Genomic DNA, 24,197 nt, shown 5'->3' with positions numbered 1-24,197 from the left:
CGAGAGCAGGCTTCATTTGAGAAATATTAAGGAAACAAACGCATTTGCGTCGACAGAATAAAATTGACATTTTTCCTTTTTATACTCATATTATTAACATTCCATTCATCCAAATCATATATTAAAATAACCAAGAAACCCCAATAAATGCTACACTTCCTGAATGTATATTTTGTTCTCCATGCTATTAAATGAACAGCACTTCAATATTTGGAAATGAAGACTCGTGAGTGTTTTCATTTAGATCAACTTGTTTAATAATTCACAACCCCAAAAGAGAAAAAACAAAAAAGGCTCTTTAACAATCCACAGTCATCATGATCATCATATGTCACCATCAGAAGAACGGATAATCCATCTGAACGTTATTTCCCTCTGGATATTATTAATGCTAGACTATATTAGAACATCTCCCTTGTGCTTCTTCTAAAACACTGTAATCATTGTCATTCTGTCTCTGGGACACTGACGTCCTCAGTGCAAACCCACTACAATCATTCCTGCCTTAAAGTTGAATATGAAAAGCTTGTCATGCTTTGTGTTTCAGTATCTTCATCTCAAGTGGAGTTGCCTTGTTGTCACACACACACACTGTGTGTGTGTGTGTGTGTGTGTGTGTGTGTGTGTGTGTGTGTGTGTGTGGGGTGAGTAAAAGGTAAGACTGAACTAAAACACAGGAGATACAGAAGTAAAGAGAATGATGTCAGCACCAGGACATCACCGGCCCGAAAACACAACTCCTGCTGTTGCTGCCGCACGATTCTTGTCTCTCCTGTATCCACATGGTTGAATGCCCTTACTGTAAGAGTCAGAGCACCAGCTAAAGAAATGGAAGGTCAATTGGAACTAAGGGCTTATAAATGGTTAATTAATCATTTCCTAGTATTTCTATATCAGCTCTAAACTATAGATAATGAGAACACATTTTGGGTTGGCAGGTTGTGCAAAATCCCATTGAGCTGTTTATCCTTTCATATATGTGTAATGTAATAATGCAGTAATAAGTGTTGGTAATCCACGGGGGCCGTCAGTTGTTAACAGTTGTTAAAGAATGCAGAGGAGGACCGGCCCTGCCAAACTGCGGCGGCCGGACGAGGACCAACAGCAGCCGCTCATCCGTTCAGACTCAGCTTAGCGGTAACTCCGGCGCTCACTACGCGCAGGCTGAGCATCACTCACTTAGAACAAACTAGTTCTTATGTCGAGACGAGTGGTTTCTAAACATCGACACCCACTAACTGCAGGTGGAACCGTCGATCAGCTAACTGACACCACTAACGTTAGCTTGCTAGCATGAGCCGTTTAAATGAAAGAGTGAAGATTTAGCGGGATCAAAATGCTGTTTATTAATGATGCGAACTGGGAAGACTTTAAAGTATGTTTCACAAATATCATGGAATATTCCTCAAATGACTAAATGTTATGACCTGATGCCATTAGCTGATCGTTCTAAACTGCATGAATCCAACTAACACACACACGTGGTTCTTCATGAGCGCACGTGTAAACCCAACACTCACTTAGGTGTTAGTTGATATATCCTTTGGGTCAGTTAGGATACGGCTTGTGATGCTACAGTGACTTCCTGTTTATGTAGTTGATAGCTTTGGATTGGACAGCGCTACAGATGTTTCCTAGCAACCGATTTACACATTCCTAAAGTCTTCAGCCCACTAACTAAGAGTTTTCTTAAGTTTTAATGGTGCAACCTGATTTAGTGAATTATTAGTTTGAAAGTAGCTGGTAGTTACTAAGAAGTCAGACAAGCTGAGTGACGGACTGATGAAGAGCGGCTGCAGCCTGAGAAGGTGGTGGCATTGTTTCTGAAGCATGAATAAAGGGTGCCTTATCAGAACAGGTGCTAGCTCTGACGGCGTCGTGCCGGGCCTGTCAGGAGTACAGCCCCACACCAGGAGACCAGCGACCCACCACACTTTCTGCTAAATAAATGTCGATTCTGAAACTTTGCTGACTGATCGAACAGAAGAGTGATCCAACACCTTTTTAAAGAGATTTTTCCATTTGCTGTTCCAATCATATAATGTCTGGTGGCTCTTTGCTCGAGAAAATTCTCTGGTCCCAAAGAAATGATGTCTTTAAAAGGTCGGCTGGGCTTGTAATAAGAACTCTGGAGTTGTAGCGTAGAGCTTTGAGCGACTACATCAAACCAAAAAAACCAATCATTGTCATTGTACAAATTCTGGGGCTCTGAAATTATCGCCAGTGTTTTTCTGGACATTTCTAAGAGACCAAAAAGCCGGCCCATAACATCGGCTGTGCTTTAGTGATGTAACGTTCAGAAACCTGCGCTGCGTCTTCAGGTAACTTTGTTGGTCAGCGGTTGGATGAGCTTTATCCATGTTGTCATTCCTGCTAAAAGAACCAATGTTAAGTAGTGATCTTTGGGAGAGCAGTGGCAAAACACCCAGTGCTCTCAAAAAATACAACTGCTGCTCCCATGAGTCTTTTGACATCCACATGTTGTCACAGCATCATGGAGCTGGAGTCGTTAAATGCTTATTATTCTGTATTATACAGCACATACTCCAGGTACACATTTAGCTCTGAATATGAAGAAATCATCGGGAAAAGAAAGTGATGCCAAACTTTAGGAACTGAATATTTATGAGCACCTGCTACCAGAGATGTTTCCATTGAAAACCTGCTTGTTAAAAACCACCTGGTCTTGTTTTCATCATGTTGCCCATCATCTCTATAAGATATGATAACTGACAGGAATGCTGCTGAGCTCTGCGGACGTGGTAGACACACTTTATAATGGAGTCCATTCAGGCAGACAATATGAGCGGTCAGACACGTTTAAACAGAAGGTCAGTTTTACCGTTCCATGGATAAACTAACGGCTGAAACCAGGAAACTCAAAAACAGGTCAGAAATAATAACACTAAAACACCACCAGCAGAGTTTTCCTTTGCTAATGGCAACCACTGTGCCTTCTCGGTGTTGGAGTCAGCCAGATGTCCAGTCGGCCTGTGGAGGTCACTGATTGGCTGCTGGTCCACGCTGCTGCTCAGGGCACCACTTACGGCTCTATTAAAGAGCCCAGCAGGTCAAAGGCCCTCTGCCATAAAAAAAGGCTAATTATTATCTTTTGGATTCTCTGGGCACGCAGTGTCATGGCATAAAAAGAAACTGCTGCTAAAACCTGTGCTGCTGCTCTGTGCCCTCCCTGCAGTCACTCAGCCACTAACAGCACAGCTGCCCTCCAACTCTCTTCATCTGGCTGCATTTCCACTTTTCAAACTGGAATTTAATAACCCATTCAGTTATGACCTTGCAACTCAGTAGTCCTTTTGCGCTCGAGTCAATGATCCCCTTCCTTTGCTTTTGGGGAGTGTTAACAGCAGTACAGTATTTTAGAGGCTGGGACCAATTTGGATTCAGTTCAGTCACTTCAAGATACAGCTCAGCTCAGCCATGAAAGAAATATTGTGATCTGAAACACTCAATATGCTGAAATTCCAACATATGTTGAATGTGACAATATTGGCACCTTAGTTTAAAGACAAACTTCCTGACATTGTTACACCATCCAGTCCTCCCACTTTACTGCTGATGTTGGAGCTGGGAGGAAATTTTAGGACTTGATGCTACAACAATATCAGGGAGAGAATGTTTCACTGTGTAGCTGCTTTTTAGCTAGTGATAATACCAAGAAAGTGCTCTGAAGTAGCTGAGGGGAGATGTCAAAGATAAAATATGATTAGTTTGATGAAATGTTACATTTCAAAGTAACAATTTCATGTGATAATCTAGTTTGATGGAAATCAAACTATTTTCTTCTGGTAATCATTGTCAAGCATCAGTTCATGTTCAATGAGCAGACGTGGGGAGGAGGAGAGTGATGGAGAGGAGGAGAGGACACAGGAGTGTTGGAGGGGAGGATACAGACAAAGTGGGAACAAAGAAGTGGAACCATGTTTGGTTCGGATTCAAACAGAGACTCCAGCGGGTATCATTGTCTCGAGTCAGGGAGTTACTACGGCTACGACTACAGCGCTCCTACCTCCCCCTAAATCTCCATCAAACAATCCATAGTTCATTGCTAACACCTCTAATCCACAAGACTTTTTCATCCGACTTACTCTGAGTGCAAAAACACCGTCCTTTATCGGTAGGGATTTGCATTTGTTGATAAACAGGCAGACCTGCCTGAGTCTACGGATTTGCTGGGACTGGTCCAATCCCCCCAGGCCCCCTAAACAAGCTGGCAACCCAAGCATCTGAAAGGTGAAAAGAGCTTTGAGTTGCTGAAAAACTTTAGTCCTGATGTGTTTGTGGATGTGGATATTTGTTGAACAGGTTGGCAATCTGTCTCCAACAACTTTAGTCGCTAGCTAGCTAACGTATGTTGTAACAAACATCTGCCTTCCACAGCAGCACGTTCTGTAATGTTTTACAAACATCTGGTAGTACTCCCTTCCTGACCTAATTTTTGTGGAATAAGCTACATACATGAAACTACGAACGTAAGATATGCTAACAAAGACTGCTAATAACTGAAAATGAAAACCTCTTTTAGCTCATCATGTTGGTTTTCGCTCTCATCAAGCTTGTTTCCAGCAGCAGCAGCAGTTTTCAGTGAAAAAGTGGCTGAACACGAGCTGCTGAGCAGCAGACAGACTCAGTCAGAGAGCCGCTGCTGAACATAGCGGAGCATCTAGCAGCTAAAGAGCCAGATGTTTCCCTCAGCAGCTGCTGGAGACCAAACACAGAGCTGACAGAGAGAAGACCGGACTGACGTCCATCAGGAGACACAGACTCGCCTCCTGATGAAGCGGCATGCAGCTCTGTAGCTGCTGGAGGCGGAAACAAGCAGCTGTTTGCTAAAACGATCGCCATATCATCTTTACAAGGGGATAATATCTCAATGTTGTTACAGTGGAAGAAGCTTTCCGGTGCCTCCAAGTGGCCAAAGAGAAAATCTATATTAGTGCAGTAGCTTACACTTATTTCTGTGACTCGAATGTAGGGCTAGGATGCGCTGTGGAAAACACACAAAGACTGGTTAACATGTTTGTTCACTCTTCAGCACAAAATTGAAACAAGATGAACTGACCTCGGACAGCAGCTAAAGAGCTTGCTTAGTTTGGAGAGCTTGTTCCCCCTTCAGTAACTCTACTGAATGAAATGATGAACAATCCTGAGAACAGAATACCAGGGGGAGTAAACTGAAAATACGTCACCAAGCTGGAACAACATACTTCGCTGTGCCACTTTCTGCTGTGACACTGATGAAAAGGGAAGCACAGCTGCTGACACACAGCTGCAGCTAACTTCCTCTTTAACGTTCGAGTTAAATTAAAGGGGGGGAAAGCACTGCCATTGTCACAAGGTGAAGAAAATAAAGGGTGACTGGTCGTTCTTCTGCCCACTGTCCACAGGTAATTGTGCATAATGAAATTCACCTGCCACATTTCTGTTTGGAGTAGGTAAGGGTCTGGAAGAACTGACAGACGTAAGGGTTTGGAAGAGCTGATAGACCAGCCATCCACTTTTCTGATTGAATTCTAAGTGAGTTAATGAAACTAGCCCAGGACGTAAACCTTCCATTACGAGATGTTCTCTCAGCGCAGACTGTGCTCATGAATAACAATATGATTCCGACAGATTCTGGTCAGACAGCTACTGGACACTGTTGTAGTGTTGCAAAGACAAGTTTTTTCATGTATTTGTCATAAGGGGGGAGTGCACTTGTGTCTTTCTGTTTGCCAAATAGCAACACACACACACACTTGAAATGGAAGAGGAGGAGGGAGGGAGAGAGGGAGGACACTGAGTGTATGAAGGGCCAGATACAAGTGTTTTAACACTCAAACACAACGCAACAACCTGAGACTAGTGTGGGGGAGTTGGTGGATTGTAGGGAGACAGAGAAAGGGAAAAGGAAAGAGAGAAAGACGGAGAGATCAACAGACAGATATTTAGAGAAAGAGAGAAATAGTGCAACAAAGATAAGTAAAGCGAGAGACCTCTTGAATCTGGGAGCATGGGAGAAAGGAAGGGGGAGGGTAGAAAAGGTAAAAAGACAAGAGGAGAGGGAATTAGGGTAAGGAGACTGGAGGGAGAAGAAAAGGGTGAGACAGCAAAGAGGGGAAGAATTGAGGAGAAGAAATCAGACAGAGGGGCAGCAGTGCTTTCAGGAGTACGGCTGTGGAACTCCATATCCTGGTCTGTAGATTGGTCTCCCTGTTGGCGACTGAGAATTGGAATAGGTGGGCCCGGCTGGGTAGCTGTAGCCGCCATAGCTGTAGGAGGCAGGGTAGGGAGCGGGGCCGCTTTGGGGCTGGCTGGGGGTGTACTGGCCGAACGCTGAGCCCGGGTGTGGGGCAGGGAAGGAGGGCTGGGTCGGGTAAGGGCAGGCGGCCGAAGTCGGAGGCCCGAATGCGGACCTGGGGCCGGAGTAGCTCCCTGCTGGGGTGAAAGGTGAGCCGGAAGCTGGGTATGGAGGGAACTGTGACGGGGGGTTGGCTGGGCCGGAGCCTGCTGCTGCCGCAGGGGATGGGTTAGGGGGGGGGGCAGGGTACGGGCTGTAGGGAATGCCAGAGGAGCCCCCTGAAGACGAGGAGGCCGGCTGCGAGGCGTTTTGGTAGCTGGAGGACTGATGTTTGGAGTTCGGCTGCTGCTGATTTGTCATCGTTGCTGTTGTTGTGTGTTGATTCCATGGTGAGGACGTGGGGGCGGGATCCTGGCTGATGCCTGCCGATGATGTCATGGTGGTCGGATTGCCCTCGCTCCTCTGACGCAGGATCTCCTGGAGTTTCTCTATCCGCACCCGTCTTTTGTGTGCGAGAGAGCGCAGGGAGAGGAAGCGGTCGAGGAAGGAGTCCAATGGCAGAGAACCCTCCAGAAACTCATCAGCTAGAGCCTGCAGACAGAGACACACAACTGGTAACAGGGATGCTTACTGCTGAGCAGATCATACTACTGCAAGTACTAAACTCGTCCTAAAGCACCTTCTCAAAATAACTCCCTCCAACCAGAAACTTCACAGAAGGGCCACTGGCTGTCTAATGGGCCATCCACACATATAGAGTCAAAAGCTGGGACAGTGATAAGCTGCTTTTCATTGAGAAAGGGACCTGGCGTTTTTGCCCCACGCCGCCCAGCTGAGCTACAGACATTTAAGAAGGTGCTCAGCGGCACTACAGGGGAACCAGTTGATAAAGCTGGACTTTATGCAAATGTCCTCTGACACAATGCAAGTGACACCCAGGCGAGAGCCAATCGCGCTGCTTTTAATGTCTGCAGAAACAGAAGCACAGAGTTGTTTACCACTCCTTAACACATCCAGAATGTGCATCGATTCTAGCACAAATACAGGACCGCAATGCTGATCAGTCTTGCCCGCTTGTTGTATCCAAACAGTTTCAACAGCACATACAGCGTTAAAAAAAGGCAGCAAACAAATCTGTCCTGCACTTAGAAAACAAACTGTGCAACAGGAAATTAACTACTTGCTTGTGTGTAGTACAGCACCAATGTCAGAGCAGAGTATGTAAATTAGGTGTTCAACACAACACACTCACAGAGCTGCCTAATGCATTATCTGTATGTGTGAACGCAGCGTCAGGCTGGTTGGAAAGGAATTTAAAACCCTGCTGCAGGTCCACAAACCTGTGAAGGGACTAGCCCAGCACCTGCAGCCAATGGACCTCATCTAGTCAAGAATTCTTTATGCTATGTCTCCATGAATTATACCTCTACAGTAACTATAGTTTTTTTTCTTTTTACTTCCTCCAAGCACTTCCTAGGCTCCAAGTCCAAGTCTGTAAAAGCTTTGAGCTGTGACCTGAAGCCTAAAAACTCTTAAACTGTAAGGACGCATTCAGACTGGCTTTAGCCCTGCATGACAAAACCACAGGCCTCTCATTCATTTGAATGGAGCCAATCCATCAGCACAGGGTCATCTGGCAAAAAACTTTTGCTAAAATGTCATCTGACAAGATGCTGCATTGGCCAATCAAATACATGCAAGCACACATTGCTTGTAGATTACTCTGCAGCCCCCTTCATTGTTTTGAAGCAGGGCTGTTTTAGGGCGAATTCAGTGCTTTCATTGTCATGAAATCAAAGTATGTCCAGGCTAGATATGACAGATGAGACGAGATGCACACTCACGACTACACCCCGTGACTGAGGCTGCAGCCTGACGTTCAAGCACGACTATCTCATGAGACATGACGAGTTCACTTGAACATCAGTGTCAACATATTGTGCTTTAGGATTCTTAAGTAGCATAGCGGGGATTGTGAGCTTTCAGACGAGCAGTTTTATAGACAGCTGAAGACATGAAGACATGTGCCACCAGTAAATGTCAAACAGCCATAACCTGACAGAACTGCCAGAGAGCAGAACAGTTTACAGAGGAAGTGGCAGCGGCTATGGAAGGAAACATCTTTGCCTCAGTCAAGTTATTAAATAATATGTTGCTGCTAATGGAAGAGGCTGCATCGTGATATATCAAAATATTATCATGACAAGCAGCCAACAACCGTCATGATATGGAGCGGAGCACTCAGGAGTTGCAGTGTATATGTCATGTGTTTGCAACTCTTAAATTTCCCTGGCTTTGACCTTTGACCTCTTTACAACTGCTTGCTCGTAATATTTATGGCCTACTAACTGAAGATATTGTGTGTGTGTGTGTGTGTGTGTGTGTGTGTGTGTGTGTGTGTGTGTGTGTGTGTGTGTGTGTGTATCTATATTTAACAGTTAAGTTCTGACCTCTGACTCTGCCTCCGTTTTGCTGCCCTCTGTCTGTAGTCGGGAGAACAACGCCTCTGGAGATACCTGACCCACCATCCCATCTGAGAAGGAGGAGGAGAGCAAGAGTGGGGGAGAAAGACACAGAGAGAACATAGGAGACAGAGAGAGATATGTTCATATTACTGTTATTATGTGCTGTCCAAATATTTGGACGAATTATACTTTGATGATTTGGCAACATTGTTCTTGAAACTTTCATGCCAATAAAGCTCTTTGAATTGAACTGACGAGAGAGAGAGAGAGAGACAGAACGACAGAGAGAGACACAGAGAGACAGAGACAGCAACTGACGCAGAGACACAAAGACAGAGACAGTGAAACAGAGAGAGACAGAGACAGCGACTGACACAGAGACAGAGAGAGAGACAGTGAGACAGACAGAGACAGAGACAGTGAAACAGAGAGAGACAGAGACAGCAACTGACACAGAAACACAAAGACAGAGACAGACAGACAGAGAGAGAGATACAGACTGACACAGAGACACAGACAGTGAGACAGAGAGAGACAGACAGAGAGACAGAGAGAGACAGACAAGATAAAACTACATCCCAGCAGAGCACAGGAAAAACAACTATTGATTCATTTTACATTTCTACATTAATCTTGTCTTTATTATTATGTGACTAAAAACTGCGCCAACACTTGCCTTGGATAGTCACCTACAGATAGCTTACAGAGTATTTGTAACATTTCAGCTGTGTCGCTGGTGTCTGTAGATGTTTGACAGATTAGCAATAGAGTATATGTGACAATACATGAAGATACTAGATGTTGTTTGAGCCTAACCAAACCTTTATTTGTCAAACAGCTGACACGTTACAAATACTCTAGAAACGGACTATCCAAGTCAAGCGGAACCAAAACGGCTTACTTTGTTTGAGTAACAGTCCAAAAACCGCCTAAGAATTCCATTTACAAACGAGATAGAAAAAAAGCAGCAAATTATACTTCCACTGGAGAACTAGGTTTGAAGCTTTTAAGAAAATGTTTACTAATGTTTTATGTCTAAGCCATTGGACATTTGAACACACTGACATCTACAGTAATATGAAACCAAACATACTACTGCTAAAATAATTATTAGAAAGCCATCATCATCATCATCATCATTATGATCATATGTGCACTGCGGAGCTCAGTCAGTCACTATGTAATAAAAGAAAATAGGAACAAGGACTCCCCAGTTTAGCTTTTACCTTGCAGATCAATTGCAAAACACCCTTCATTCAAACTGGACAAACAAAACTCACCAAAACCGTCTTTATTAATCTTTCCACTGTTCCAACAGTCACAAACTCTGGTTTGGTTGAAATAAATCTTTAATTCACCGCGTTCGATGAGAAAAAAAACAAAAAAACAGCTCTCCTCACAGGCAAACAGTTTCACACGAGGGACTCACATTCAATTTAATTTGATTTATATAGCGGCGATTCATAACAGAAGTTATCTCATTGCACTTTTCCTATAGAGCAGGTCCAGACCGTACTCTTTATAATATTATTTACAGAGACCCAACAAATCCCACCATGAGCAAGCATTTGGCGACAGTGGCAAGGAAAATGTTCCTTTAAGAGGCAGAAACCTGGACGCTGCTGCCGTGCCAGGTTTTGAGAGCACTCACATGCACTAACACATACGCACACACACTCACATGCACGTGCGGTGGAGCGGCTATATAAACAAAGCACACAGAGGCTGTGATAACAACACAGGCAGAGGGAGTGTGAGGTCAGGGTGAGGGTTTAACTTATTAAAATCACGAAGGTTTCAATTTCTGCTGCAGGTGATTTGTCTTAGAATATGGACAGCAAACACCAGGAACACGCGTCATTTTTTCAGAAAGACAAGTGAAAGAAATGGTGAATGAGAGATTGCATTTACTGCAGATACAGAAGCTAGTGGAACAGAGGCTAGACAGGAAGTGACATCAGGACTTTCGGCTCTCTATGGCAAGTGCTTTCTTTAATCTATTTAACATGAGTAAAATAAGTTAACGTAATACTCACAATAGCAAATCACTAAAAATATACCAAAAAGCAATACCAGTGTACCAGTGTTTCAATTATGTACTCAGACACCATATCACAATAGATTGCCAAAGTGATTACATTTTTCCATTAACTAAAGCATAGCTGATATCTCCGCCTTTTCTGACAGCAGCCTGAGCAGACTAGAATGCAATTCTGCCAAGCTACAGCTCGCATTTTGGCAGACTTACAACCTGTGGTATGTCATGTAATGCTTTCCCTAACAATATTAAATAGCTATTTTATAATTGAAACAACCAAGTTCAGTGATCAGGTTTTACTGGAAACCCTGCAGGATGATCACTGTTGGTGCTCTTGTCTCTGTTGCTGTAGTTCTGTGCTGATTCATGTATTTGACTAGCTTCCGGCAGGGTTGCTCATGTCTATCCTCCAGTCAACTTTAAGATGGAAAACTTTAACTTTCCTATGAGATGACATTAGTTACTGACTCGACATCTCTCTCCTGTAGTTTTGTGCTTTCAGCAGGTATTTCTGCCTCTGGAGCTGCAGAGTCTGGATCTATGATTGCAAGGAACCTTCTGTAGAATTGAATTAGGTGACTGTGCAGTTGAGCAGCTGCTCGTGTTGTTAATTGATATGTCATTTGGCTCATTTGTCAGTCTATTTGTTTGGACACAAGCTGGGAATTTTTGTGTGTGTTTCACTAGGTAATAATATCAATTGTCCTAACATTGATCAATCAGTGTGAAGAAGACTTTCAAGTTTTTCTTTCTGGCAGACTGCAGGAAAAATGTGTTAACATTTTATTTGTTGTGAAGCTGCTTGACAGTTGGACACAATCACAGCTCATGAGTTACTGATTGAATGTCTCAGAACTCTCCATTCCTCACGCCACTTATTCATCCACCCTTTGTTCCTTTCTCCTTCCCTCCTACCTCTCAGGGAGCAGTGTTGTCTGTAGGTTTCTCTGACGGCCTCTAGCTGAGAGTATCTCTCCACCAGCACCTCCTTCTGTGACTCCAGACGAGGCTTCATGTCCAGGTTTTGCTCAGCCAGGCTGCGATTTGATGCCAGGGCCATCTCTCTCTCCAGCTGGATGTTCTGGATCTGATTGGGAGAAAGACAGGCATCAGACTACGTCAGCTTTACATTTTGGGCAATTTGTGGATACCACTAAATGCAGAGGGATTATTGTTTTATTTTTTGCAGTGCAAATATTCTGTGGGGAGTAGGGCTGAGTATCAAACCTCAATATAAACTGTAAAATGAAGAAAGCCGGCATCTGGTCAGATTCAATATGTAGTTTTCTTATTCTCTGATCAGATAGTTCCTGATTTGCCAGTTTTAGACGATTCTATTTAGACAAAGTTCTAGTACACATGTTTGTGTTTACATATTCAAGATCTTTGGCTTTTTGTTTGTAGAAAACTATATTTCTCAAAGTAAGGTTTTGGCAAAGGTATTTTTAGCTTAATGGGTAAAAAATATCTTTGTCACAAAGTATCTTTCTATTATCAGTACCAAAACTGGGTATCATATTGATACTAGTATCAACAAATTTCAAACAATACCCAGTCCTAGTGGGTAGAGGGCACTGCGAGGCACTTCATAAGAACTGGTGGAGAGTGATTTCATATTATAAATGAATGTTAGAAAAGATAATCATGTGAACACACCACCTCCAACCTCATTTCCATGTACAGTATTAGCCCAATCAAAGGGGTAAGCATGTTTGCAGCCCTTTTCACATATGGATGATGTAGCACTGATGACTTCATTTATTTGTTTAAGTGACGGCTTCTTGTCACTCGGACATACAAGTAGGTATCTGTTACATAAATGTTCCTCATGGTTTCATTCAGACATGATGGGATGTTACAGAAAGAGTCAAAATGCTGGGTGACATTTAGCACAGAGGGAGTGGTGTCACAGCAGTGGTGAGTTGGAAAGTAATAATATGAGAGGAGTGTTCTCAGTTCTCTCACAGGCTGCATTGCTGATGGACTTCAAAACTAGTTTTGCCATTGAGGCCTTAAAGTCCAAAAAGTAATTTTTTTGTCTGCTACAGCACATATCTGCCGTGTAAATTACTTGTCCTGTGTTCTCCTTTGAGGAAAAAAAAAAAATCAGAAACCTAATAGGGAGATATTTTTATTTCATATTTTTGGGTCACACTAAGCTAGATGCTACACAACACAAGAGCCACAGACTCTGAACAACAACCCACATTAGCTTAACTGTTAAAAGTCTCCTTCTTATCTAACTTACAAACATGAACACACATCTTGTCCTGCACCTTAGCTTGTTGAACGAGCCACTGACAAACATTCACCAGGGAAAAGTGCACCGCTAACATCAGTTTGCAGGTTAGATAGCTAATTAGCTGCTCAGCTGTGGTACAATAAATAGCATGCAAACGCACCTGCAAATTGCGCTTGGGTCCACTTAGGTGCTGGTATGGTTCTTACTCTTCAGTACCACTAACAACATACTGTCTGCCCGCATGTAGCTGCAACACAAGTTTGTTTACTTTGTCTCTTGTTCCCTACGGTGTAACACCGGCACTCTCTAGTTCCCTGTGGTGTAACAGCTGTCAATCAAAAACAGATGGGGACATGCCCCTCCATCCTGTTCACACACACTGTATGTAAAACATTTTTCTGGATGTTCATAATTTTATTTGCAGTTTTAATGCAGTTAGGCATTAATACAAATGCAAAATATGAGGAGGGATACAGCTGGTTTTGAATATTATTGTGGTGTTTTTCACATTTTTTTTTTTTACCTTTTGCCCCGTCATTTTTACAGATTGATCTAACATGAGAAGAATCTCCCTAACAACTTAAAACTAGCTAATTCAAAGTGTTTCCAGGTTTATGAAATATATTTAATTTTCTTTGTGCAAAAGAGATTTGAATGATCAGTGTTACAGAAATGCTACAGGACTGACCTAGTCAGATTGCCGTTGTGATTTGAGTTCTTATTCAGACATGAGAAGGACATGTTAAAGATCTCTCTCTCTCTCTCTCTCTCTCTCTCTCTCTAGTAAGTTCAGATATTTTTAGTCTGTAAACTGCATGGAAAGCTAAAACCATTAGGTGCCACCGTTTCACATTTTCATTTATGCCAACAAGCGCTCCTAATTCTAACACAGCACTTTATCTTATCCCCATTCGTATTGATGCTGTTAGTTTTTATTATATGCAGTATTGCGTGTATAGATGCAGCACTTTTAATGTTTTCAATTCTTAATGTCTCAGTGAGAATGTCCCCTTGTGGGACAATAAAGAGCTGAACCAAACTGGCATTTGTTATTAGTTTAAACAGTTGTTTAAATTATTTTTTAAAAGCTTAGTTGATTAATCTAATACATAAGCTTAATTTCCACATTTCTGCTGATGCCACACATTGGTATATTTCATTGGACCCAAGTAATGACCAAAAGTTTTGCCATTTATCAACTGGTTTGGCTGCAGTAAACAAGTGGATGCAGACCAACTTTCTTAAATTAAATGGTCAGAAAACAGAAATTTTATTAGCTGGTCCACAAACAAAAAGAGAACTACATCTCGTCAAACTTCGCATATTGGACCCACAGGTTAAATTTGAAGTCACAAGCCTGGGCGTTATTCTAGACTCAGGCTTAAACTTTAAATCCCACATAAAGAAGGTGACCAAAGCAGCTTTCTTTCATGTAAGAAATATTGCAAAGGTACGGCTGTTCCTATGCCAACAAGATGCCGAAAAACTTGTTCAGGCGTTTATTTCAAGCAGATTAGACTACTGTAATGCATATTTCACCAGCAGTTTGGGTGGTTTGTGTCATTTCATTTTACCTACAGTGAGAGGCTCAACCAACCCCCTGCAAGGTTTAAGGACTTCTAAATCAAATGGCTAGCTTTTCACAAAACCCTTTTATCTGAGAGCTCAGCCTCTCTGAAAGCCAGAAAATGCTGCCTTTCATAAACGGACGCCAAATGGAAAGTGAAGCATCATTTTTACCTCGTCAGACTCCAGAGCCATAGACTCCACCCTCTCCGGGTTGTCGAGGAGCTCCTGTAGCTCTGATTGGCTCAAGTCCTGGAGCTTCTCCATTTGATTTGCCAGGATGGCTGTCCGTCATAAAGGAACCAGGAAACAAGAGTTAAAAACAATGTTTGGAAACAAAAAGTGGACAGTCAGAGGCCTAACTTAGATATTTTAATGTTACTAACCTTGAGTAGATAATTATTAGTCACCGACTTATCAAGATATTGTTGACAACTCAAGACAAAAAAACATGTCACCTGCAGCCACTCCCTTTATAAAATAACCGTGTCCGTGATATATGATAAATGTGAGCATTTTTTAATCAATAGAAGTGATGGTAACACATTTAGAATGCAATATTTTGTACACAGTTGGCTAATAGCTAGTTAGCATATTAAAGTCATAGTATGGTCATACTATCGAGGTGAGTGACTGTAGGCCACAAAAGAGAACAAGCCGTTCAGACACTGGTGACAGTGAAGCAAGAAAACGGGAGAAAATGAACTGGTACTTACATGATGCTAGCAAACCAAATTCAGCCTGACACTGACTGGCGGTGACATCCAACACCACCTATTTATTGCAAGTGACAGGTGACGTGACACGTCCTCAGGATCTTCGACCTGCCCGGAATCCAGCACAACGAAAAGCCGAGTCGTATCGACGCGCTTTGGCCGCCGAGCTAGCTAGCTAGCTAGCTAGCTACCCGGCCGACTCCAGTCTAACCTGACGGTTCCGCGTTGAGCAATCTGATGATAACAACAGTCGGTATGATCGTAATGTCAGGCTCCCACCGTCAACTTCGAGGGAAGCCCAGCGATTTGGCGATCAAAAACGGAGCCTAGAATGACACCGCTCGGCCCCGACGATCACTGTCAAACGTCTCTGTATTCCGATAATGCTTACTTTACTAAACAGACGACTGCAGTCGACAAAATATGCTAGAAAACGACCAAATTTCCGCCCAAAATATGAAAGTTTCACTCCACACTGACAGAAACCGCCGCCATTTCAGGAAGCATCCACGTGCCATCGTTTGCGGGGGGTGATGGGACAAAATTTAAATGTTCTAAAACAGCACTGGTGAACTGTAACGGACTCGTGATTCATAGTTCTAAACGTTTTGAATACTTACTGTGTGCCGACATATTTAGGTGCTATTATTTGAACTGGGCCCGTTCTCCCGCTGGCGTCCCCTACATCGCAGTGTAATGGTGGGGTCCTGTGCTCAGCTGATATAAGGGAAACCCCTATGTGACGGTAATGTTCCATCTCCTGCTGCCAGTGTGCTGCACGCGCTGCTTTCTTCAGAAACGAGGACTGACTCACAACAGACGTCATTTCAGCAGCGCCTGGATGCTGGAGCTGGCCCGGCACATTTCTAGCTCTAGCTTCAGACTTACATTTTTGGAGACGTCGATGGGGAGATAACATTTGGATGGCTTATGGTAATAGTAACTGTGCTGGTGCAGCTATATTGAAAGGATCACTTCAGGAGAAAGTACTTAAACATATTGCTCATGATTCTGGAAGATGGATCATTTTAGTTATTGAATTTATGGATGCTGTTTTTTTTATTAATGGTAACATACTGTATATGGTTATTATAATAATAGCCATAGAAACACAATCCTTTTTGAGGAATTGGAAGAAGACATTTGGCCTTATTGAACACCTCATGGATGCTAAATTAATGTTTGGGGTGCATGGCGATGGTTCACATCTTTGCACAGAGACAGATAACTTATGGTACTTCATTCCAAATTGTATCTTGAAAAAACATTGGCGGTATAGAGTTTCTTCTTTTGATGTGAATAAATTCCCTCTTCAATTAGCCAGTGTTCACAGGCAGCCTGTCTTATTTATACACACTCTCAGTTTCTCTCCACACAAGCATTTAATATGGAATAATAAAAATCTGAAGTATAAAAATAAGTCAGTATTGATAGATGGGTCCGAAACAACATTTTGATGATATCACTTACACTGAATTCCAATGCCCACACAAGAATATAGCATAGTATTTGATGCAGTAGCTGCATGTTTGTTGAGGCTGTTGCAGGGCAGCAGTCAGTGTTCGAGACAGACATTTTGTTAAATGGCATCAACAGACATACGATACGTTGCCCTGCCACTTCTCGTAGGAAACACTCCTGGAAAAATCTCCTTAAGAGCATTCATTGGGAATTGATTTGGACTTACCATAACAAATACTTTGTCAACAATAAAGTTAAGGAAGTGTATTTTAAAATGATACATTTAAAAATGACAACAGCAACATCAAGCCAATGATAGACGCTTACCACAATGAATTAAAGCGGTAGATTAAGACCCACACCTAATAAAGTACAGTTCTCGGTAAGACACTGTAAAGATAAAGAGCAGGTGTGCAAGCCTCTGTATTACATTAAGAGATTCAGCCTCTTAGTGGCTACAGGAATAAAAGAGAGGCCAGTGTGCTGTGTCCGGGTTCCCTGGTCAGAACGCTGCTGGACCTTTTTACAGAGAGCATCGGTATTTGAGTCAAAGCGCAGCGTATCAATGAGTGTTTTCAGTCTGATAGTTGTTTGAAAATGAAGGCAATCATCAGGGAAAAAATCCAAGACATCATTAAGCATTCAGTGAACACATTCAAAGCTGCGAGCGCTGCGTCAGTCGTAGACAGTGGCCACGGATGCATCTGAACAACTGATGATATTTGATTTGTTATAAAATTGTAAAGACATAAAACATTGCAAAACACAATGTAAAATATGTATGTACAGTAATAATAATAATAATAATAGAACTTTATTTATAGAGCACTTATCAAAACAAAGTACAACGTGCTTCACAACAAAAGAAATAAAATACCACAGTGAATGACAAAATATTAAAAAAAAAATACATAAAATACACAAAAGCAATAAAATAAACAGTCAGTTCAGGTAAAATCAGGATCTGCTTTCAGATAAAAATGTGTTTTGAGACGAGACTTAAACGAAGACACTGACTCAGACAGCCTGATGTCTTCGGGTAGGTTGTTCCAGAGCCTCGGAGCCCTGATAGCAAAAGCTCTGTCCCCCTTTGTTTTCATCCTGGACTCAGGAACAGACAGGAGACCCCTACCTAAAGATCTCAAACTACATGAAGGTTCATAAGGGATTACAAGGTCTAAAATATAATCTGGGGCCAGGCCATGAAGAGCCTTAAAAATAATCAACAAGATCTTAAAATCAATCCTGAAACAAACAGGGAACCGATGTAAAGAGGCTGAAACAGGTGTGATGTGGTCGTACTTCTTGGTCCTGGTAAACAGCCTAGCAGCTGAGTTCTGTACAGTCTGCAGTCGTTACACAGTTTTTTGATTAAGACAAGTGAATGTACTGTACAGTACTGTATGTGTCATCGGGGTAACCAATAGCAACTGCCAAAAAAAGGCTGTGCGCATTCTCATAAAACTGCAGTTACATCAGGTAACGTCGATTTCCCCAAACTGAAGTGTTTCAGTACATCTGCTATGGGTAAAACAATATGCACAGATTCATGAAGAGCAAGTGTGATGATAGATTCTGTTATATATATATCTGTTATATTTACAGTGATACACTTTTGTCATTTTGTCACATATTCATATTTCCTGCCCTGAAAAGGTTAACCAGTCACTTTAAGTATATATCAGACATATGGTCTCTGAATTTGGTCCTAAGCATTCCAACTCCAGACCAAGAGATTGATTTAAAGACACAGTGATATTGAAAATACATTTTCCAAGTTCTAATCCTGCGTCCCTCAGTTGTTTATCTCTACAGGTAGGCTACATGCCAAATATATTTGTGTTTTTATATCAAAATCCCTCTCTTTTCCTGTAAAACATTCAAATCATTTGGATGACTCAATCTGTGATTAAAGGCGTAAACATACATTTATCCAATCATACATAATTAGCCGTGCCCATCATATAAAAACCACACTTGACCGTTAGCTATTAGGTAGTAGCTAGCAGAGCGCTATCATAGCAGGAATTGTGTGTTTACAAGTCAGTTGGCAAAACCTTCGTTTACTGTACATTTCTACTGGAATCCTGGCTTGAAGCGCCAATAATCTGGGTTTCTTCTTCTACCACAGGATGTATAATATCTCATTTTCGCCTCTTAGTTTTAGTTCCATTGTTTGGTTCTAAATGCACTCTGTGGTTACTGCTCTTCTCAGCTGTTTCCAGCAGGCAGCTTTTTTTAACAAACACTGAACCATAAAGCAACTGTACACAGTCTGTCCAGCATCAGATGGCAAAAACACACTGTTAGAGACTGGCTGCTGAATAAAGTCAAACATCGAGCAGCTAAAGAGCCAGATACTTTTCTCAGGAGTTGATAGAGACCAAACCAGAGCTAAAAGAGAGTGAATATTGGACTGAATGCTACTTTTGCTTTGAATCAGTTGGAAATGTAAATATGTATTTGTGCCAACAAATACAATAGCGACTTTCTAAGGCAATAATATGTCAGGCTGTGGATTTGTCAGCTTGTTAGTGAATTTTTCTGCCCCCAAATGGCAAAAAATGCTTAGTTTAGCTTTAGAGCTGCAAAAATGAATGTGTTGTGTGTGTGTAGTACTCCAGGCCCAGCCACATCCAAGTTTACATTCACATCAGCAGGGCTCCTCATTATTAAGGCTCTCACAAATACGATGGAGGTTTAGGGAAAACATGGTGCACAATCTTTCACAAAAATTGTATTTAGTAGATATATTTAAGGCTGCTTGCCTTTAACCACCATGCCAGCTATGGCTCCCTGCTGAGGTATGTTTGTCATGGCTATGTGGGCTGGCAGTGTAGCCAGAATGTTTTTTCTAAATAAACAAGACGGCAATCGTAATAAGTTTTTGTTTTCTCTTGAAATCGTCATTCAATGGTTCCAGTTTCCGACTGTCTCACCTGAGCTCCAAAGAGCTGGAGCGATGATCAGGTAAGGGATATGTGGCCCACAGAAAAGATAGCGAAACGTCAACAGAAGTATTAACAGAAATACTTGTGGGGTCCTGATGCCCAGGTTGGGAACCACTAGCCACTAGGACACTAGAGAAAACTAGCTGACCAAAGTTCCACATACAGTAATGAAATCCAGGTGAATGAGGAGAGTGCTACAGGGGCTACTTGACCAAACTGACAGACTTTCCCTTGAACGCCTCGAACTTTCCTGCTGAGAGTGATTGATACCACTGTCATGTTTGTGGGTTAAGTACGGTGATGGAGCCAGAAGCTTAGCTTAGCATAAAGACTGGAAGAAGGTGGAAACAGCTAGTTGTATTTTGTTTGTTTCATTCATACACAAACAGACATGTAACAACAATGTGTGGTTTTAGGGGGAGTCAACATGTTAACTGAGCTTGAGAGGTGTTGGTAGGTATTTTTAGGCTAGCTGTTTCCCTCTGCTTCTAGTCTTTATGCTAAGCTAAGCTAATTGCCTCCTGGCTCCGACTCCATATTTACAGGTAGAGACATGAGAGTGGTATCAGTCTCCTCATCTCACTCTCAATAAGAAAGAAAATATGCATATTTCCCAAAATGTCAAAGAATTCTTTAAATAGTGCGACTACTGGAAAACACATTCTGCTCCAGGCTTCTACTGACCTCATCGCACGGTTGAGTCGCAAAGACTAAATAAATAAAATAATTATTTATATATTGGGCTACAATATTTTTGTTAAACATAAACACATAACATAGTCATCATTTATGAATTCATGAATTTGTTTTAGACGTATACTGATTGGGACGTGCCAGCGCTCTCTGGTGGACGAACTGTTTGACCTCAAACCTACTTTAGCATTTCTGTACTAACATTTACAGTTACTGATCAGACCACATATATACCGATTTATCGGCTAGCAGTCTTGCTCTAATATCAGTGATGATATAAAAATAACATTATTTTCATGTCTTATCTCACTTATGCCATGGTAGGCTGTGTTCAAATAATCCATTTTTTAAAGCTTGTTTGGTTGTTGGTGGTTAAATCAATTAAATCCATTTCTTTTCTTTTTATTTCTGCTTTAAATATTTCATCACTTATTTACTGGCTATTTAATTCTGTGCTAAGAACTTATTTCCTGCCTGCCACTGTTGTTACACTCTATGATGTCAGGACACATGTTGGTGTGAATAGAACTCCATTGATCAACTTTATGAAAACTGTGTCACCAAATCCACTAAAAGAGAAATCTGCAGGATCGACACTTTTAAAAATCTGTAACAAGTGTTTTTCAATTCTACTGCTAATGAGTAATTCAACACGTACAACATGTGTGTTTCCTGTGTGTGTGTGTGTGTGTGTGTGTGTGTGTGTGTGTGTGTATTAGTCTGTTTTGAGGGCTTTGAGGGCAGAGACAGACAGGAGGCAGTGCAGGACCACAGCCCCAGTGTCGTACAGCAGCAGCAGCAGGGTCAAACTCCAGAAGTAGGCCTGCAGGAGATAAGAAAACACATCATGCGCTTATACACACTGAAGTGACTAAACTTCTACAATTATCTACATTACATAATCTACACCGAGTCTTCTCATGAGACAGGACTATCCACTTGTCCTTATCTCTTAGGTCAGAAATCTGATGGTGCTGCAACCTTCTCTTTTTATCCTTCTACTGAATCTAGGCGTTCATTTACTTCTCCCCATCATCATCACCATTCTTCCATCTGGCCCATCTCTCCATCCTCCCTAACCTCCACCATTCAGCGTAGCCATTAATCCTATTATCTGTTTGTTCTTTTTCCTAGAAAAGAAGAGCTGGATGAAGGAAACACACTGACCGTCAGGAGCTCCAGGGGACAGCCATCACTTGAATGTCCGTATCGGTCAAAAGAAATGGGCGCACACAGCTCTTCTTGGTGCACAGTGCTCAAGCTGTAGCAGTAGAAGCAGAAGGCAAGCAGCGCCCCCAGCAGGCCAACCACATTACTGCACGCACAACCTTGAAGCTGTGGAGGGGGGCAGTCAAGATCCATCACTGTGCACTTTGAAACACCCGTACACTGGTTAAACTATAGTCAATTCTGGAAGAGGTGATGCTCTTCACTTTGATGTGAAATGACTGTAAACACTTAAAAAGTACATTACTATTATTACTACAAGTAAAGTAACATTACATTGGCCCCAAAAGGCACGGGCTGTCAGTTCACCTATTCCTTAGGCTGACGATGAGTATTATCTTATCATATGGTTGTAATATTATGAGTTTGTGTTCTTAGAGTACACAATGTAACACTCAAGTTTACATGAGATTTTATTGTTTAAGAAATATTTTCAGGAATGTGACATTAAAAACCTTCAATACTGCAAGAGCTACATTTTCAGCCTAAAAGTTTGCTGTTAGAATGGAAATACAGAAGGTGGGTAGATCCCATGAACCTTTACATTAGCTTGTTATCAATACCAGTAATCTGCTGGGGTTCCTCTCATTGGCCATGGTGAATGATCCTCCTGCCACAATCTGCAACACACACACACACACACACACACATTGTGATTTTGAGGCTGAGCTGTTGCTGTTGCTTTCAGTCACCACTGAGGGGCGCTTTAATGACACTGACGACTCAGCACACTCAGTGAGGAATGTGTACAGCTGTCAGCCTTACATTTAAGTGCTCTTATGGGTCTATTGGGGTTATATATACTACCCACATTTTAGATTTTGGTCATGGTATTCTTGCCTGATGATGGTCTTATGACCATATAAAGTTATATGCAAATGCAGACAATCTGCAAGAGCTTGTCACCTTTTGGTATATTTGACCTCCATGTCACTAAAGACTCTAAAGAGTGATACTCATTAAGATTTTTACAGTAGCATCAGTGTGCTAAGGGCTTCATAAGATATATACATTTACTGGAGGATTACAGTTGAAGCTGTTGAAACTACTGATAGACTAAGAATCAGAATAAGAATCATGAGGTACATACTACAATTCCTAAGACAAGTGGCAGTATGAAGAGCTCTGGCAGAGTTGGGTCAGTGTAAGCGAGCGGGACAGACAGCAGCACCTGGACCAGCCCCAACAGGATGGTCACCACCTGCACAGACGCAGAGATTTGGAATTCCACTCTACTGAATAATCATTTATGGGAAGTTAGACTTTAAATTCAAATAAAGCCCTGATCTCACCGCAGCAGTTTCAGGGTCAAACCAGGCGGAGAGGCGATGTGACCTGGGTTCTGCTGCTGGCACCGCCCCCTCAGAGGACATGTTACTGCAATCGACAGATACAACAGTAGAACTGATCTGAAGTGAAGAGATGTTTTCCACAAGTCCACTTTTGTTAGAATCAAACCAAGTACATACCACTCTAGATTACCGTCAATATTAACACATAAACAGTACATTTCAAATTCCACCCGCTATCACCGGCCAAGTGAACTCTGCTGGACTCTAAGACCCTCAGTCCTCAGCCCTGCGAGTGCAAAACTCGGAGATACTCAGAGATTGTGTGTGGAAGCTCCTGGCAGCAGAGGATGGGGAGGCCTAGTCAGAGGACTACAATGCACATATACAGGATATATAGGATATAGATTAGGGCCCATGAATCACAGTGTAAATATTTCGCACATATGGGCTACCAATGAAATAGCTACAGGGTACATACTGGTAGCTAAAGGAGGGAAGGAGTACAGGGAATGAGTGGGTAACAAATTTACATTTAGGAGGGACCTAGAAATAAATGACACTGTAAATACTTTGTTAACTACCCAAAACATATTAAATAATTATTTCATTGAAATGTAATTTGTAAGAATAGCTTGCCACACTGCTCTTTCCACTAAATTTCGCCCACTGAACCTTAATAAAGTTTGGTTCTCAGTGTAAGAATATGCATTCTGCCCCTTCATTGTTTATGATCTGATGATATGACAGGACATAAGAGGTGATTCTTTGACATCCGATTTGATCCTCGAATGGATCCTACACAGGATCCAAACTACATTAGTCTCCCCCAGTATTTTATTATAGTATGTATATAGTATGTAAAAACATACCCATAACTATTTTATAGCCATAGTTATAGGGATATACCCTTCTTCCACAGCTCACCATAATGTTTTGTTCCCCAGCAGCAATAATAATTTACATCACATCATATTAATTTGGCAACATGCAGCAAGTGAGTGAGCACAGCACTGATGGCGTAAGCCCACCGCCATGATTCAAATGTAGCAGTCAGACGTATGGATTTGATAGCAGAACCTCCTGTGTTGTGGCTCTCTACTGATATCCCTCCGCAATGTAAACAGTACAGCAGATGCATCCAGACTGAGCACCTGTTGAAATGTTAAAGCCTTACGTTCAACAGTTCGAGGAAATTTGTTCCCTCTGATTTTGCCCACATTACAATATGTAGAAAAAAATCTTTTCTAG

At 42.0% G+C, this 24,197-nt stretch overlaps 3 protein-coding genes across 4 annotated transcripts in view; all 3 read right to left on the bottom strand.

Annotated features, from left to right (window-relative positions):
- LOC122871216 overlaps positions 1-16,604 on the bottom strand; it is a 39,886-nt gene extending 23,282 nt beyond the window's left edge. The window contains exon 1 of the mRNA XM_044186078.1: positions 15,946-16,604. Within this exon, the coding sequence (XP_044042013.1) occupies positions 15,946-15,958 (13 nt within the window). The 5' untranslated portion in view covers positions 15,959-16,604. The remainder of the gene's footprint in view (positions 1-15,945) is intronic.
- Positions 240-15,895, bottom strand: vps37c (VPS37C subunit of ESCRT-I). The gene is made up of 5 exons (XM_044185917.1): positions 15,326-15,895; positions 14,784-14,893; positions 11,717-11,888; positions 8,749-8,831; positions 240-6,889 (listed from the first exon to the last, which is right to left on the bottom strand). Exons 2-5 carry the CDS (start codon positions 14,874-14,876, stop codon positions 6,161-6,163), a joined length of 1,077 nt encoding a protein of 358 aa, XP_044041852.1. The 5' UTR covers positions 14,877-14,893; positions 15,326-15,895; the 3' UTR covers positions 240-6,160.
- Positions 16,605-18,228: 1,624 nt separating the features above from the next.
- Positions 18,229-24,197, bottom strand: part of si:dkey-9i23.16 (uncharacterized protein LOC571915 homolog) — a 7,114-nt gene continuing 1,145 nt past the window's right edge. The window contains exons 2-6 of one of the 2 annotated variants that reach the window (XM_044186264.1): positions 22,950-23,034; positions 22,748-22,858; positions 22,221-22,277; positions 21,598-21,765; positions 18,229-21,253 (exon numbers count right to left, since the gene is read on the bottom strand). In XM_044186264.1, the coding sequence (XP_044042199.1) occupies positions 21,146-21,253; positions 21,598-21,765; positions 22,221-22,277; positions 22,748-22,858; positions 22,950-23,030 (525 nt within the window). In that variant the 5' untranslated portion in view covers positions 23,031-23,034 and the 3' untranslated portion in view covers positions 18,229-21,145. Of the gene's footprint in view, positions 21,254-21,597; positions 21,766-22,220; positions 22,278-22,747; positions 22,859-22,949; positions 23,067-24,197 lie in introns of both variants that reach the window. The other variant, XM_044186270.1, reaches the window with a different exon arrangement.

The sequence above is a fragment of the Siniperca chuatsi genome, linkage group LG3, assembly GCF_020085105.1.
Source record: "Siniperca chuatsi isolate FFG_IHB_CAS linkage group LG3, ASM2008510v1, whole genome shotgun sequence".
Taxonomy (NCBI): Eukaryota; Metazoa; Chordata; class Actinopteri; order Centrarchiformes; family Sinipercidae; genus Siniperca; species Siniperca chuatsi.
Note: the sequence above shows the minus strand (reverse complement) of the source record. Positions and strands in the feature narration are given on the sequence as shown.

Bases quoted from the DNA above. Each gene is read 5' to 3' on its own strand.
- vps37c (XM_044185917.1), bottom strand. From the start codon at position 14,876: ATGGAGAAGCTCCAGGACTTGAGCCAATCAGAGCTACAGGAGCTCCTC. The intron at 8,832-11,716 runs GTAGGAGGGAAG...CCTCCTTCTCAG, and splicing joins ACAACACTGCTCCCTGAGAG to ATGGGATGGTGGGTCAGGTA. The intron at 6,890-8,748 runs GTCAGAACTTAA...CTCTGTCTGCAG, and splicing joins AAACGGAGGCAGAGTCAGAG to GCTCTAGCTGATGAGTTTCT.